General features: G+C 48.0%; 1 protein-coding gene across 2 annotated transcripts in view; it reads left to right on the top strand.

Annotated features, from left to right (window-relative positions):
• The first annotated feature begins 1,997 nt into the window (after window positions 1–1,997).
• Window positions 1,998–16,017, top strand: part of IL1R2 (interleukin 1 receptor type 2) — a 39,926-nt gene continuing 25,906 nt past the window's right edge. Inside the window, exon 1 of one of the 2 annotated variants that reach the window (XM_061155872.1) lies at window positions 1,998–2,362. In XM_061155872.1, coding sequence (XP_061011855.1) covers window positions 2,349–2,362 — 14 coding nt within the window. In that variant the 5' untranslated portion in view covers window positions 1,998–2,348. The remainder of the gene's footprint in view (window positions 2,363–16,017) is intronic. The other variant, XM_061155873.1, reaches the window with a different exon arrangement.

Here is a 16,017-nt window from a genome sequence, read left to right as displayed (position 1 = left end):
ACAAGTGAGCAAATGCTATTGGAAAAGTGGCACCCCTAGATGTGTGCAAACCCATCTGCTGCAAACCTTCAATGTGTAATAAATGCAGTATCTGCTAAATAAGACAAAGTCCAGTAAAATGAGGTCAGCCTGCACTGCTGCGGGCCCGTGCAGTCTGGCTTGGATGGCTGTGAGTCTCAGGCATTAGATTTTTTTTTTAAAATTTTTGGCCACGAGGCATGCGGGATCTTACTTTCCTAACCACGGACTGAACTTGTCTTCCCCTGCAGTGGAAGCCTGGAGTCACGCGGATTCTTTACCTTCTGAGCCACCAGGGAAGCCCCTTAACCACCAGACTGTCAGGGAGTTCCCTGAAGCACTAGTTTTTTAAAAGGACTATTCAAACACTTCTTGTGGCTCGAGGATCAAGGTTTCCCATAGAAAAAACTGAGGTTGTGTAAATTCCTCTTTATGGATCGGAAGATAAGCAGTTACCCTTCAGCATGGCCAAAGGCGCATGGCGTGATTTCACTTCCTCTCTTGGGCGCTATTTACTTGGGCTGCCCTGTGCTATTGAGTGAGGAAGATCCCGAAGAGGCAGGTCAGCTGGACCCCTGTGTTTGGCTGACCACAGTCACAGTAAGGAGAGAATTCAGTGATCGACATGCCTTCATCCTGGGATGCTGATGGTGTTTGCTGAGATTCACCTGCTAGGTGAATGTGCACCCTTGGAACTGCTTTGGCTGGACCGCAGATTTATAGCATACTTTTTGATCTTACCATGTTAAAGTTATGGGACAGAAACAAGTATTCCCCCTTCAACTGGTCCTTGGAAAAAGATTAAACAGGGATAAAGTGTTGCATTTACTCTTTGCTTAATAAGCTCTTTTGGTGGGTATTCCCAGCTCCTGGAGACCCAAGTTCAATTCTTGGGTTGGGAAGATCCCCTGGAGAAGGAAATGGCAACACTCCAATATTCTTGCCTGGGAAATCCCATGGACAGAGGAACCTGGCGGGCTACAGTCCATGGGGTCACAGAGTCAGACATGACTGAGCATGTCACACAGACAGCTTCCATAAGAACCTCATCATGAAGTTATACAAACACTAAGTTAATCCGGTAAGCTCACCTGTGTACCCCTGTGTGCCTGGACCTCAGTTTGTTCTGCTTTAAACTGGGGGATGGATTTGACCATCTCTAAGTCTCCATCTTGCTCCAACATTGTGTTTTTCTCAGATTTTATTTACCCATCTGAGTTGAGACCCCCAAGATTACCTTCCTTGTTGTTGTCAGTCACTAAGTCATGTCCAACTCTTATGAGACCCCATGGACTGTAGCCAGTCAGACTCCTCTGTCCTTGGGACTTACCAAGCAAGAATACTGGAGTGGGTTTCCATTTCCTTTTCCAGCAGAATCTTCCCAACCCAGGGATCAAACTCTCATCTCCCGCATTGTCAGGCAGATTCTTTACCACCGAGCCACCGGGGAAGCCCTACCTTCCGTGTCAGCAGAAGAATAAAACTAGGGTCAGTGGCTTTTGACTCTGAACCCCATGCTCTGGGTATGAAATTCCTAAGATTTCTCTACAAGGGTTTCTGTTTCTGCATTTTCACCTTTAAGAATATCAGTATCTGAATAAATCCGACAGAAAGTATCCGTTAGGATAGTAACAGGGATTTTAAAGGACATTTGGAAATGTGTCCTTCCTTTCCACCCATCAGCACCAGCCTGGGTCCAGGCTCATCCTCTCCCCGGGACTCCATCCTTTCTAGCTCCAGGGACTGCTCCTAACGGGAGAGTGATTGCCATCTGTCTTGCACAGACATGAATTTCCGCCTCCAGGGTACAGATTACTCAGCCAAATCCCACAAAATCTGATAAATATTTGGAAAAAACCACCTTCTTCCTTCACTAACATTTAAACATTACATAAGACTTGGGGTGGGGGTTCTCCTACCCCCAGAAGGACTTCATGGGGGAAACAGCAACTCTGTCCTTGGTTAAAGTTCCAAAGTCCTCTTTTTCCTCTTGAACAGGACTGTGGCCGGGCAAAATACACATCCCTTTAAAATCACCTCACAGCTGGAAGTATGCAAGTTTTAGCGAGTCACAAAAAATAGGGAAACTTACACAGAGTCTCCTTGGCCACTTCCCCATTTGAGTGATCACACACCCAGAGCTGCAGCTCTGACGGCGCTCTCAGTGAGAAGGGAAAAGGTGTGTTCACAGCCACCCAGTCAGGGGAGGGACGCGAGCCTGATTGGGAAATCCCTGGACAACGAGGATATAAATTCCTGCCCGACCGCTGAGCTTCCACTGAAGGTGAAAGGCCTGGCAGCCTTCCCAGAAGACAAGCTCCAGGTGAGCAATGCAGAGCTGCAGGTAAGGGGGGGGTGGGCTTGATCTGGGAGTCAGGGCATCTGGGCTCCATCATTTCTCCAGGGAACCTCAGAAAGCTTCCCTGATGTCTCTAGACTGCAGAGGCCTCCTCCAGGTGGCTCCCCTCTCTCTGTGACCTTCCCCACCCATGGGAAGGGGACCTGGACCTTTTGAGGTTTCAGTTTCTCTATCTGTCAAGAAAGGGGCTGGATCAGAGGGTTTCCAAGGACTTTCTATGATTGGAGAGAGTGAGTGAAAGTCGCTCAGCCCTGTCTGACTCTTTTGCAACCCCTTGGGCTGTAGCCTGCCAGGCTTCTCTGTCCATAGGATTCTCCAGGCAAGAATACTGGAGTGGGTAGCCATTCCCTTCTCCAGGAGCTCTTCCTGACCCAGGGATCGATCCTAGGTCTCCTGCATTGCAGGCAGATTCTTCACTGTCTCTGTGATTGGAGTGACAGGCAAAACTGCCATGCAATCAGGAAGGGGAGAGGAATGGCTGAGAGGGTCTGTCTCTGGCTCAGGGGAGGCTGTGCCTCTGGGACTTACACTGAGCTTAGAGGCTTTCCTCTTTGGAAAGATCACGAGATGCTTTCTTTTCCAAAGTATGAGTAACTTTTCGAACATCTGGGCTCTTGGGCTTGGCTGAGCCCCAAACCTCCTGGCCGCCTTGGAAGAGCAGCAGGCAGTGTGTGGTTAAGTGCCAGTCCCAGAGGCTGAAGGGCCCAGGTTCAAGTCCGGCTGTTCCCGTTATAACTGTGTGACATCGTGTGTATGTTCCTATGGTAACTGTCTTTTTTTTTCCCATTTGTTTTTATTAGTTGGAGGCTAATTACTTTACAATATTGTAGTGGTTTTTGCCATACATTGACATGAATCAGCCATGGGGTAACTGTCTTTTATAAACCCTGTACTTGAGTGAATCAGGAGTACCATCAATAGAGACGGTCCACCCAATGGCCAGCAGCTCCCAGTAATCCGCAGTCAAGAAACGTTAAGCTTACCTTTATCCCTTGCTTTATTCCTGTGATGTAACGATAAAACTGGGCATGATTTTCTAAAAAGTCATTTTTACCATCAATTATCATTAAGTAACCCACGCGATTTATTTTTACCCTTCTGGCTCCTGCTGTGTCCCCACCTGTAAATCATAATGCTAGTGGTGAGGATGCGTGCATTCATGCTAAGTTGCTTCAGTTGTGTCCAACCCTTTTGCAACTCCGAGGACTGTAGCCTGCCAGGCTTCCTCTGTCCATGGGATTCTCCAGGCCGGAATACTAGAGTGGGTTACCATTTCCTCCTTTAGGGGATCTTCCCAACCCAGGGATTAAACCTGCATCTCTAGCATCTCCTGCATTGGCAGGTGGGTTCTTTACACTAGTGCCCCCTGGGAAGCCCAGCAGAGTAAATGAATCCAACCCACATGGAGCTTTGGTGCAGTGCCAGGCACAGGGGGGCGCCATCTGAATGTTTTCTGTGTTAACTGTCCTCCTCCTCAAATCCAAATTCCGCTTTGGAAGCCTGTCCTCTCCCTGGCTCCCGGCTCCCTTGGGAGCCCCTGGCCCCACTCTGCTTCTAATGCTGTGTGATCCCGGGTCAGGGCTTGTCATCCTTCTGAGTTTCTGGTAAACTGAGGCCATTGACTGACCTGCCCTTCGGAGTTCCTCCCGCAAGTCGCTGTCTGCGGTGGGGTGATGGGGTGTCCCTCCACGCCCCAGTTCTCCCTTCCCTGAGCTCTGCCTTCCAAACAAGGCAGGGGTGGGGAGGGGGCTCCTCCCACATGCATCATAGAAGGGGTACCTTCCTGCAAACCTCATGACAGTCTTGTCCATTTTAATTGCATTTCCCACTTTTAAACCTGTCTGGTTATCCTAATGGGCAGGGGGCTGTGAAGAAAGTCACTGCCCCATTTGTTCCCAGCTGGTCTGGGACCCCCCCTTTCGCATGCTGCCAGCTGGCCTTCTCCCTCTCCCCCCAAAGTCTCTACTCCCACCAGCCCCTCAAAGCCAGGCTGTTTGACAGTCAACACCTGCGTGGGCAGGAATGCTCAGAGCTAGGATGGCAGAGGTGGCATCTAGTGATGGCACAGCTGAAGCAGTGCAAGCATGCAGTGTAGCTTCAGGTGGTCTTTTTTGTTTTTTTTAAGATTTATTATGTTTGGCTGTACTGGGTCTTCGTTGCCGCATGCAGGCTCTCTCTACCTGTGGTGAGTGGCGGCTACTTTCTGTTGCAGTATGCAGGCTTCTCATTGCAGTGGCTTCTCGTTGTGGGGCATGGACTGTGCACACAGGCTTCAGCAGTTGCAGCGTCCACGCTCTAGTGCACAGGCTCAGTGGTTTTGGCACACGGGCTTAGTTGCTCCACGGCATGTGCGATCTTCCCCGACCAGGGATCGAACCCTGTGTTGCAAGGCACATTCTTAAGCCACTAGACTATCAAAGAAGCCCCAGGTGGTCTTTTTAATGTGTCCAGCACCTGCTCTGTACATGGGGGATACTTGATCAGGACAGTGCCTTTGACAAGAGGTTCTCAAACTTGAGCTTGCTTCAGCATCACCTGAAGGACGTTATTAAAATGATGGCTGAGCCCACTCAGGGCTTTGGATTCAGTAGGAGCAGGGGAGGGAGCGGGCTGAGCACCTGTGCGGCTCCTGAGTCAGCAGGTCGTGCTGGGGCGGCTGGTCTGGGGACCTGGAGAACCACTTTCTTAGGAGGTTAAGAGATCTCATGCCCAGAGGCGAATCAGCTGGAACGAGTGAGTATATCAGTGGCTGAAACCAGACCTCCGTTTCCGCTCCATTTTGTTCCCCACTCATGAAGGCATATTTCTTGAAGGAGGGAGGAAGAGGACAGCGAAAAGATGAAAGGGATATGGAAGTTTCCAGTTGATGGGGTCACAGGAAAAATAGTGATGAGGATGGTGTTGATCCTCTAGCTTCTCAGAATACCTGCTCCAGTGTTTTGGCTCTGGTTGAGCATTAAAGTCACCTGGAGAGCTTTAAAAACTCTCTGTACCTGGGTCCAACTACATCAGGAACTTTGAGGGGTGGGGCTCAGGCATCTTTGGTTTTTAAGGCGTTCCAGGCAATTCTGATGTGTAGCCAAGGCTGATATCCACTGCTCTGTTCTACCTGGTGAGTTCCTCAGTGCCACACTTTTATAAACTGTTCAGGGACTTCTTTTTCTTTAATATTTATTTATTTGACTGCATCAGGCCTTAGTTGTGGCATGCAAGCTCTTTAGCTGCAGCATGTGAACTCTTAGTTGTGACATGTTGGATCCCTGACCAGGGATCAAATCCAGACCCTCTGCACTGGGGGCGTGGAGTCTTATCCCCTGGCCCACTAGGGAAGTCCCAGAGGAGGGCTTCTTAATGTGGGGTCCACTGAAGGGTCTTAGAATTCTGGGAGTCTGTGATCTGAGATGGGAAAAACTTACATTTCTTTTTTTAAAAACATCTAAGTCTCCCTTTAGCACCTGGGTTCTGAACCTGTTATGTATCTGATTGACTCTCATTAGATAAATGGGCATTTGATTCACCAGTAGCATGAACCGAGAGAAATCTGAGAATCTGCGTGGAACTTCATCGAAACATTTCTGGAGCATACTTGAGTTAAGAACCTCATATGAAACATAAATAATTTCCTAAACACAGGAGGTCAGTTATCATGGCACTTGATTGTGGGCCCAAAGAGCCCAGTTTAAAACTGGGATATTATCTTGCTACGTGACTTGGACATATAACTATGTGTCTGGATGTTTCATTCATCTGTTGAAATGGATGGATTAGAGAGCAGGGGTTCTTTTGTTATTTTAAAAATGTTTTTGGAAAGTACCCACTTCACTCGAATTTTTCATGACATGTCAAGAGGAAATTTAAGAGTGCTTGGGCTTAATTGGGGATTGCTAGCCTGAGTGTGTTCAGGGGCCAGGAAGTAACTCAGATCTGTGAGGTTGTGAATGACAGGGCCTGTGACCCACTCAATGAGCCTGTCCCTTGGAAAGACATTTAATGGAAGACAGCGCCACCACTCTGACTGGAAGATACACACCCACATGTTGAACAGGCCTCTGACCCCCAGTCTGTGATTCCCAGTGTAGCTTTGACACCTTGTGACAATCAGATCACATCACCCTTAAGTTGAAGGGACCAGGGCCAAATCCTGAGCCCACCACTTCTATTTGTATTTCCTTGGAGGTGTTATTTAACATCTGTAAGTCTCAATGTCTTTACCTCTAAAAGAAAAATAATAATATCTAGTTTGTAAAGTACTGAGAACATTAAAAGAAATCATACATGTCAAGACTTTGCCCAGTGCCTGGCACATGGTGGATGTTCAATAAAAAAAATGTTAGTTGTCATCACCATCTTCATTGTCAGATTATGAGGTACTGACCTCAAAATTTCAAAACCAACTCTGAGAGGGCTGGCATGATCAGAAGCACAGGGACTTAACATTATCTCTGCTCTTAATACCTGTGGGTATCTGCCTACTTTATTTAAGGATAGAAAGAAGTGAAGTCGCTAAGTCGTGTCCGACTCTTTGTGACCCCATGGACTGTAGCCTACCAGGCTCCTCCCTCCATGGGATTCTCCAGGCAAGAGTACTGGAGTGGATTGCCATTTCCTCCTCCAGGGGATGTTACCAACTCAGGAATCGAACCCAGGTCTCCCGTATTCCAGGCAGACGCTTTAACCTCTGAGCCACCAGGGAAGCCCCTATTTAAGGATAAGCCAGGCCTAAATATCAATGCTTCTCAAATCACATGAGAATCTTGGTAAAGCGCAGCCAATTCTGGTTCCCTAGGTCTGGGGTGGGGCCAGAGATTTTGCATTTCTCATAAGTGATGTATGTCCATGATACTGGTCCAGGGACCACACCTTGAGTAGGAAGGCTTTAGAATATTTGAGACAAAGTTTTCTTATCTGGGAGCAAGGAAGTTAACGTATGGCTTTGGATGTGCCCTAAATTTTCTAGAGCTAATAGTCATCAGAATGTTTTCTTAACTGTCTGTGGTTGGCAGAATTCTCAGACACCCCTCACTGATCATGTTTTGTGTAAGCTCCTCCCTTTGAATGAGAGTGGGTTATCCAAACATTATGGAACGGCTTTCCCACGAATTGGGGACCATATGCAGCGAAGGTGAGGGGATTTTGCAGATGTATTTTAGGTCTCCAGTCAGTTGACTTGAAATTAGTCAAATGGAAGACCAGCCTGGCACAACCAGTTGGACTCTTTATTTATTTATTAGGATTTTATTTATCATTTTTGGCTGTGCTGGGCTTTTGTTGCTGCAAATGGACGTTCTCTAGTTGTGGTGAGTGGGGGCCCCTCTCTAGCTGAGGTGTGTGGGCTTCTGATTGCGGTGGCTCCTCCTGGTGCAGAGCATGGGCTCTGTGGAGTGTGGGCTTCGGTCGGTAGCTGTGGTCCACGGACTTAGCTGCCCTGAAGCCTGTCGGTTCCTCCCAGACCAGGGATTGAACTCATGTCCCCTGCACTGGCGGGTGAATTCTTAGCCCCTAGACCACCAGGAAAGCCCTTAGTTCTTTAAAAGAAGATCTAGGGGTCAGAGTCCAGAGGTAAGAGAGATGTGAAGTAGAACTGAGATTGTCCTTTGGCCCTGAGCAAACAAACTGTCCTGTTGAGGAGAGGGCCCTGGGGCAGGAAGCGGCAGCAGCCTCTAGTTGCTGAGAGTGGCCTTGGCTGACAGCCGGCAAGAAAGTGGGGACCCCAGCTCTACAGTTGCAAGGAACTGAATTCTGCCAACAGCCCCAGGCAAGTGGGCTGGGATCCCAAGCTTTGATATCAGTCTGTGGGGCTTCCCTTGTGACTCAGCTGGTAAAGAATCTGCCTGCAATGTTGGAGACCTGGGTTTGATCCCTGGGTTGGGAAGATCCCCTGGAGAAGGGAAAGGCGACCCACTCCAGTATTCTGGCCTGAAGGATTCCATGGACTGTATAGTCCATGTGGTCGCAAAGAGTTGGACATGGCTGAGCGGCTTTCACTTCACTGTGGGACCCTGAATAGAATCTATCTGAGCAGGCAAACCCACAGTGGTGTGAGCTCGTAATGGGGCCTGGTTTCACGTCAGTGAGTCTGTGGTCTTTTGCTCCAGGGCAATAGAAAGCAAATACAATGTCCTCATTCTTCTTTTGGATTGCTGTGCCTAAAGATAACTTTTGTAGACAACCAGTAGGCTTCAGATTATCTCAACACAAGTGCTGGGGTGGAAAATCGGTGTTTCTATTTGTTGTTGTTCAGTTGCTAAGTTGTGTCCAACTCTCTGTGACCCCATGGACTGCAGCACACCAGGCTTCCCTGTCCTTCACTATCTCCCTGAGTTTGCTCAAACTCATAGCCACTGAGTCAGTGATGCCATCCAAACATCTCATCCTCTGTCACCCCCTTCTCCTGCCCTCAATCTTTCCCAGCATCAGGGTCTTTTCCAATGAGCTGGCTCTTCACCTAAGTGGCCAAAGTATTGGAGCTTCAGCATCAGTCCTCCCAAAGAATATTCAGGGTTTATTTACTTTAGGATTGACTGGTTTGATCTCCTTGCTGTCCAAAGGACTCTCAAGAGTCTTCTCTTGTACCACAACTTGAAAGCATCAATTCTTGGGCACTCAGCTCTTTTTATGGTCCAACTCTCACATCTGTACATGACCAAAGGGAAAACAGACAGGAAAAAGGGGATGGATCCATGGATAGAAGTAAACCTCAGCCTCCTATCAGGGTGTCCTGACTATCCTAGGTGGCCACCATTCAGCAACAAGGGCTCAGGGTTCACAGCGGTAGAAGAGAGTGCTGGGGAGAGGGGCACCAGAAAGAAAACTCCTGGGGGTGACCCATGTCCTTCCCACTCCTTCTTATGATAACCAATTCTGTGATCATGCCTAACGTGAAGGGTACAGAGAAGTGAAATGCCTTGTGCGCCTCAAGGTAGCACTGGTCCAGATGTTGGGAACCTGAGTCTATCAACCCCTGTGTTGCCAGAGAGGAGGCAGGATTTCAGAGAGCTCAGCTTTAGGATGCTCAGCTCACACCAGGGATGGATCTGGCTGCCCTGGCCGCCTGGGAGAAGCCAGAGGGAGCACATGTGTGTAAAGGGAATGGCACCAAAATCTTGGCTTTCTCTGCCCACCAAAGTGGGATAAAAAAAACCCAGAGAGTTTGGAGGAAGTAGAAAGGCAGCTTCGATCCTCAGCCGGTGGAGGGGGAGAACACGGTAGGCTCTTGCCTCAAGAACTGTGTCCCCCTTCCATGAGGAATCGGGGGGCTTATATTAGATGAGGCCTCACAGTCAGGGCTAGGTGATGAGGAACGAAGGTGTAAGGATCCTGTATTCTTTCTCTTGCATTGTTTTAAAAACAGCATGGGCTGGCATCAGGTGGTCTGGTAGGGTGAGTCCGGCTGTCTGGTAGCCTGGTAATTCAGTCTGTTGTCTTTTGTGTGTTGTACTGGGCCTTCTTTCTATTGTGTAAAAAAGAGAAAAACCACAAGGGGGGATCTGTGGGGAGAGGGCTGTAAAGGTGAGTACCAGATACAGGATAACAGGTGCAAAATGTGAGTTGGGGGCAGGAGAGCAAACCTAGTTACAGACTACAGATTAGGAACAATTAGAGTGAAAACTCAGAGTGGCCAGGCCTGCTCACTTTTCTCTTTATCTTCTTCGGTCTTAGGAAAGAAAAGAAAAACTCATTCCTCTTTTTTCTTTTTCCCTGCAACAGAAACTCTCCCTCTGGCCCCAAAGGAGAGCAAAGAGTTTCTTGGTGGGACTTCCTGGGTTGGTGGAAAATCCAGTCAGTTCTGGGCTGTCTTCAGGCTAATGACTGGGGATTCTTGTGCCAAGGACTTTCCCCACACCCAATAGACCAGAATCGTTTGGGTTTCCTAGCGTGATTGGGTTTTTTTGGCTTGATTTTCACCTGCTCTCTTGTCTGTGCTGGGCACAGGGCTGGGGGAAATTATGCCTTCTGTGACCCTTAGGGGACAAGCCATTCTGGGTGGGCATATTTTCCAGGGAGTAAGAGATGATCTTTTGAAGCATAAAAAGAAAAATCTCCTCTGTTCTGACAGCTTAATAACTTGGGGAGGAAATATTTCTAAAATATATATATGGTGGTGAATATTTGTACTCACTGCAAGCTGATGTCACAAAAATGAGCTTTTAATAACTTTTCTAATAAGAATCTCATTTGGCTCCTGAGGCTCCTGTCAACTTAAAAAATAGTCACAACCTAAAAGTTGAGAGCTATGTTTTATTTGATGGGAATTTTTTAGGACTTCAGGCCTGGGAGACAGCAACTCAAGTAACCCTAAGAGAATTACTCTGAGGAGGTGGTGGGGAGGAGTTAGATTGTATACGAGTTTGCAACGAAGGGTAGGTAGTCTGAACATCAAAAGTATTTTTGTGAATTATAGAAAACCAATCTCAAATTAAGGAATTTAGTGCCCACCTGTGTATGGGAAGATGCAAGAGTCTGGGCTCACTGAAATCATTCCTTTCATATGCATCTCAAAACACACACCCAGCATCCTGTGTTTTTTTTCACATCCTGAGTTCTTCAGGGCTGACTGTAGAGAGTGACTGCTCCCTAATGGTTGCCAGGGCATGAAGGTGTTCTTTCTGAGTGCCCTGGAGGGCTGGGATCGCTGATGACTGTGACATCCTTGTTTACTGATATGGCAGGAAACCCTCCATTTCTCACTCCTATTAATGAGTAAAGGGGAATTTAAGCTGCCAGTTCGTGTTATTCTGGTCTAGGTTGGCCCAACTCTGCCTCTCTGGGTTTTATTCAGTCTCTTTTGGGTATATGGCTCAGATGGCATAGAATCTGCCTGCAGTACAGGAGACCCAGGTTCGATCTCTGGGTCAGAAAGATCCCCTGGAGAAGGAAATGGCAACCCCCTCCAGTATTCTTGCCCAGGAAACCCCATGGACAGAGGGGCCTGGCGGGCTGCAGTCCATGGGGCTGCAAGAAGTCAGACATGACTGAGCAACTAACGCTTTGGGTAGATGCTCAGTCTTTTAGAAGGACCTTGTCACCTACTTCTCGCCAGGACCAGAGTCTGAGAACTGGGGAAGCCGTGTCCCCAGGGTGTGATGGGGAGGGTGGCTGGTTCCCATCTGCTGGCCCGGGGGCTCTTCACTGGCTTCCATGAAGATGTTCCTGGACCTGGCTGGTCACACAGTGTCCGCCTACATCTCCCACTGAAGTTCGTGGCTGGGAAACCTGGCGTCTGGTCCTTCCTGGGAGTCAGAGCCAGTGCACTGGCTGACATGACCCCACGGTGCCCTTGGCGGCTCCATGGTCTTCTGTGCCCCAGCCATGGCCTTGTTTTCCCCCTGGCTTAGACTGGCTAGCTGTGCAGGGGATACCCAAAACATGTACCAACCAGCAGGGCAGGAGCACCGATCCATCAGAGCAGGTGCTGCACTAGGCTTTGGACCATGAGGATCTCAGGGGAGCATCTCTGGAAAGGCAGAGTGTGGAGAGCTCAGGGCTTAAGTAAGTGGTTATTTCCTAACTGGTAAGGACATGTTTCTGGGTTTCCCAGGTGGCACTAGTGGTAAAGAACCTGCCCGCCAATGCAGAAGACAGAAGAGACATGGGTTCGATCCCTGGGTTGGGAAGATCCCTTGGAGGAGGGCATGGCAACCCACTCCAGTATTCTTGCCAGGAGAGTCCTATGGACAGAGGAGCCTGGCAGGCTACAGTCCATGGGGTTGCAAAGAGTCAGATATGACTGAAGCAGTTTAGCACACATGTTCGCAAGGACATGTTTTCATAATCGGCCGTCCTGCTCCTTATGGACTGAGTGTCCCACAGCCTCTAGGTCATCTTGTCCTTCATCACGGCAGCCCCATATCAGCTCAGATCTCAGCTTGCCCCAGTTTTCCACTGGAAGCACAGGGGGAGCTGTATTTCCTCTCCATCAGCAAAGAACTGAGACTCACGGCTAACTAACCCTGCCTCCCTCCACCTTAACATGCAATGTCTCCATCCTCCCTGGGTGCTGCCATCTTGATCAGGGCTCCCTACTTTACCCTGGTGGGAATTCCTCGAGGGACCCAGTGGGAAAGCAGAGCTGTCCCTCTGCACTCAGATTTTGAGCCTGGAAGTGGGGGCAGAACCCATTTTCCCAACTTGGACATCCCCTATGTTATGTTCACTTCCTGCCCTCCTTACCGAGCAAGCCTTTGCTCTTCCCCTTTTTTGGGGGCCATAGTGGCTGAAGACTCAGAGGAAATGGGAAGGGAAATACACTGGAAGATAATTCACTGTTATCCCCACCACATGCATAACGCACTTCCTAATCTTGAGAAAGAAGGTCCAGAGAAAATACATTCATTTGTATCATTTCTTTTTAGATTCACCAATAAGGAGTCATATGAGATTTCTCCTTCTCTGCCTGACTTACCTCACTCAGTAAGACAATCTCTGGGTCCATCCATGTTGCTGCAAATGGCATTATATCATTCTTCTTAATGACTGAGAGCGAGATTTAAACTGTTCTTCATGATTCAGGGAAAATCATAGAGACACCAGCTGTTTTGTGCTGTAACACCTGGACACTTTCAGGAAGCGTGGAGAGGTGGAGGGGGATGTTAGCATCCGCTCTCACGGGGCTCTGTTGTGCTGTTTGGTTCTTGCTCTCATCTCAGTAGTTTTTCTTCTCTGTTGTTGGGCAATCAGCTGCTGCATCTTTGTGGGTGTGTTTTCCTCTGTCAGCCATCCCTCTTTTTCTGAGTAGCTGCCTCTTCTCTAAATCTAGGCTATGACAAATCTAGATAGCATATTAAAAAGCAAAGACATCACTTTGCTGACAAAGGTCCATATAGTCAAAACTATGGTCTTTCCAGTAGTCAAGTATGGATGTGAGAGTTGGATCATAAAGAAGGCTGAGCATAAAGAAGAACTGATGCTTTTGAAATGTGGTGCTGAAGAAGACTCTTGAGAGTCCCTTAGACTGCAAGGAGATCCAACCAGTCGATCCTAAGGGGAATCAACCCAGAATATTCATTAGAAGGACTGATACTGAAGTTGAAGCTCCAATACTTTGGCTGCGTGATGCAAAGAACCGCACTCATTGGAAAAGACCCTGATGCTGGGAAAGATTGAAGACAAAAGGAGAAGAGGGCAGCAGAAGATGAGATGGTTGGATGGCATCACCAATTCAGTGGACGTGAACTTGGGTGAACTCTGGGAGATGGTGAGGGTCAGGGAGGTCTGGCGTGCTGCAGTTCATGGGGGTGCAAAGAATTGGACACAGCTTAGCGAATGAACAACCTCTTCTCTACTTCTCTTCGAACCATCTGGTCACCTTTCCCTGACCCTCAAGGCTCTTGGAAGACACAGAAGGACTTCTGAGCTGCCCCCAGATTGGAATCTGGCCGTTGAGTGGAGCTTAGGGGTAGGCAAGCCTGCATCCTGAAATGACAGATGTTTCTGATGATGAGTTCTTTCTAAGACTGGAAGTGTCTGTCCTACGAGGGGCCAGCGTGGCCACCTGTGGAGGATGCTGTTTGGGAAGACTGTGTAGGTGGGCTGCTAAGCTTGGTGGCTCCTGGAACCCCCTCCAGGGCCAGGTGCTTCCACAGAGCTGAGATCCAGTCCCAAGGATGAGGACCGTGTAGGTTCAGGTTTACTTCCTGCTGCATCAGTCCATTAGCTCTCTGGCCTTGGGTTACCTGCTCAATGTACCTGAGTCTGTTTCCATTGTTCACGTTGACAGTGGGGATGACACACTCATACCAGACCCATGGGTTTTGCTCTGTGGAGTTGTTCAGAGTGCCGAACCCCTTTTACACAAACCTCGGGCTGGGAGAATTTGAAGCCTGGTGGGTTTGTACCATGGGTGCCAAGGGCCTCAGGGGCCCAGCTTCCATGTCTGCCCTGCTGGGTGACTACAGGTGACTATTTTGAGCTAGAGGAGGGCTTGTTGAGGGTTGGCCTGTGGGAGGGGCTGATGCGGGAGGAAGGAAGTGTCGTTGCTTGCTGGTCCAGAACCCCCAGGGGCCCTGAATGACTGCGGCTTGCTGGGAGTGAAACCCACGAGTGGAGTGTTTGAGTGGCAGGATGAGCTGGGCTGATTCGCTGAATCTCTTGGTTAATGGTTCCTGGGGCAGAAGTTGGTCAAAGTTCAAAAAGTTTGACAGGGGAAGGGTGATTTTATTTATTTTTTTAATTTAACTTTTAAAATTTATTTTTGTTAAAATTTTTTTTATTGAAGTATAGTTGATTTATAATGTTGTGTTAGTTTCAGATGTACAGCACAGTGAATCAGTTATGTATATACATATATTTGCTCATTTTTATTTTTTAGATTCTTTTCCCATATAGGTCATTACACAGTATTGAGTAGAGTTCCCTGCACTGTACAGCAGGTCCTTGTTGGTTTTCTGTTTTATATGTAGTGGTGTGAATTTGTCAGTCCCAATTTCCGAACTTATCCCTCCACCCTTCTTTACCCCCTGGTGGCCATAAATTTGTTTTCTCCAGCTGTAACTCTCCTTCTGCTTTGTAGATAAATTCATTGGGAAAGGGTGATTTTAGAGCAAAAGGTACTTACTCGTAGACAGTAAAATAAAAGAGAGTGTGTAGCCCATGGTGGAGCTGAGTCTCAGCCTTACTGGGTTCTCCCCTTTGAGATTCCGCCCAATGTGGCCCAGCGGCTGGTTCTGCCAAAGATGGGTCTTCCTGTGCCCTGGCTTCCAGTTAGTGCTTCTGTCCCCCGACCCCATTAGGGTCAAGACTTGCCAGTGACGCAGCCACGCAGACCTGAAGCCGTCCCACTGTCCTGCTCCGAATCCCTTGATTCCAGAAGGGAGGGAAATGCTAGCCTCTTTTTTCTACAGGACAAAAGTAGTGTGTGGACATCTCTCAAGGATTCTGCTCTGAACCAACACGTTTGTCTGCCTCAAACCTGTCTTTTATTTCTCTGTGTCTGAAGTTAGAGAATCTCAAATGCCTAACATTCTGTGTTTCCCAGAGACGTAGTTCCAAATACTTTTTATTTGGTGTCAGCATTGAATTAGTAATTGCTTTTCCAAGCTTAATTTTGATGTAAATATTTATTTTCCCATAGGTTTCAGAGGGTTTTGTATCACATGCCTGAAACACCCTGTTTAGATTTTTAGGAATCTATTTTGCATACTGGACGTGACTCAGTGGGAGGCGTGAGGCTGGAGAGCTATTTGACTTCACTGATAGTCAAGATCTGTCACCTCATTTTTGTGTTTTAGATGACTGTACTTCCTGACTCATAGATGGAAGCCACTCATAGTGGCTTAAAACCTTCCGGGAACAAGGTAAAGGTAGAAATAAAGAAAAGTTTCACCTTCTAGGTGAATTAAGAGAGATACTCAAATATACTAGAGAATAAAATGTTTGCTCCTTTTAAATGCCTGAAGATTTATCTCTGGAGCTAACGTTTGCTTATTTACTCTCAATAAACTTTCAGGTGTTCAGGGGAAATTGTGTGTGTGTGTGTGTGTGTGTGTGTGTGTGTGTGTGTGTGTGTGGCCCAGGTGGGTCCATAAACTTTCAGGTGTTCAGGGGAAATTGTGTGTGTGTGTGTGTGTGTGTGTGTGTGTGTGTGTCCCAGGTGGGTCCATAAACTTTCAGGTGTTCAGGGGAAATTGTGTGTGTGTGTGTGT

The sequence above is a fragment of the Dama dama genome, chromosome 11 (assembly GCF_033118175.1).
Source record: "Dama dama isolate Ldn47 chromosome 11, ASM3311817v1, whole genome shotgun sequence".
Classification (NCBI taxonomy): Eukaryota; Metazoa; Chordata; class Mammalia; order Artiodactyla; family Cervidae; genus Dama; species Dama dama.
This window is presented reverse-complemented; position numbering and strand designations above follow the sequence as displayed.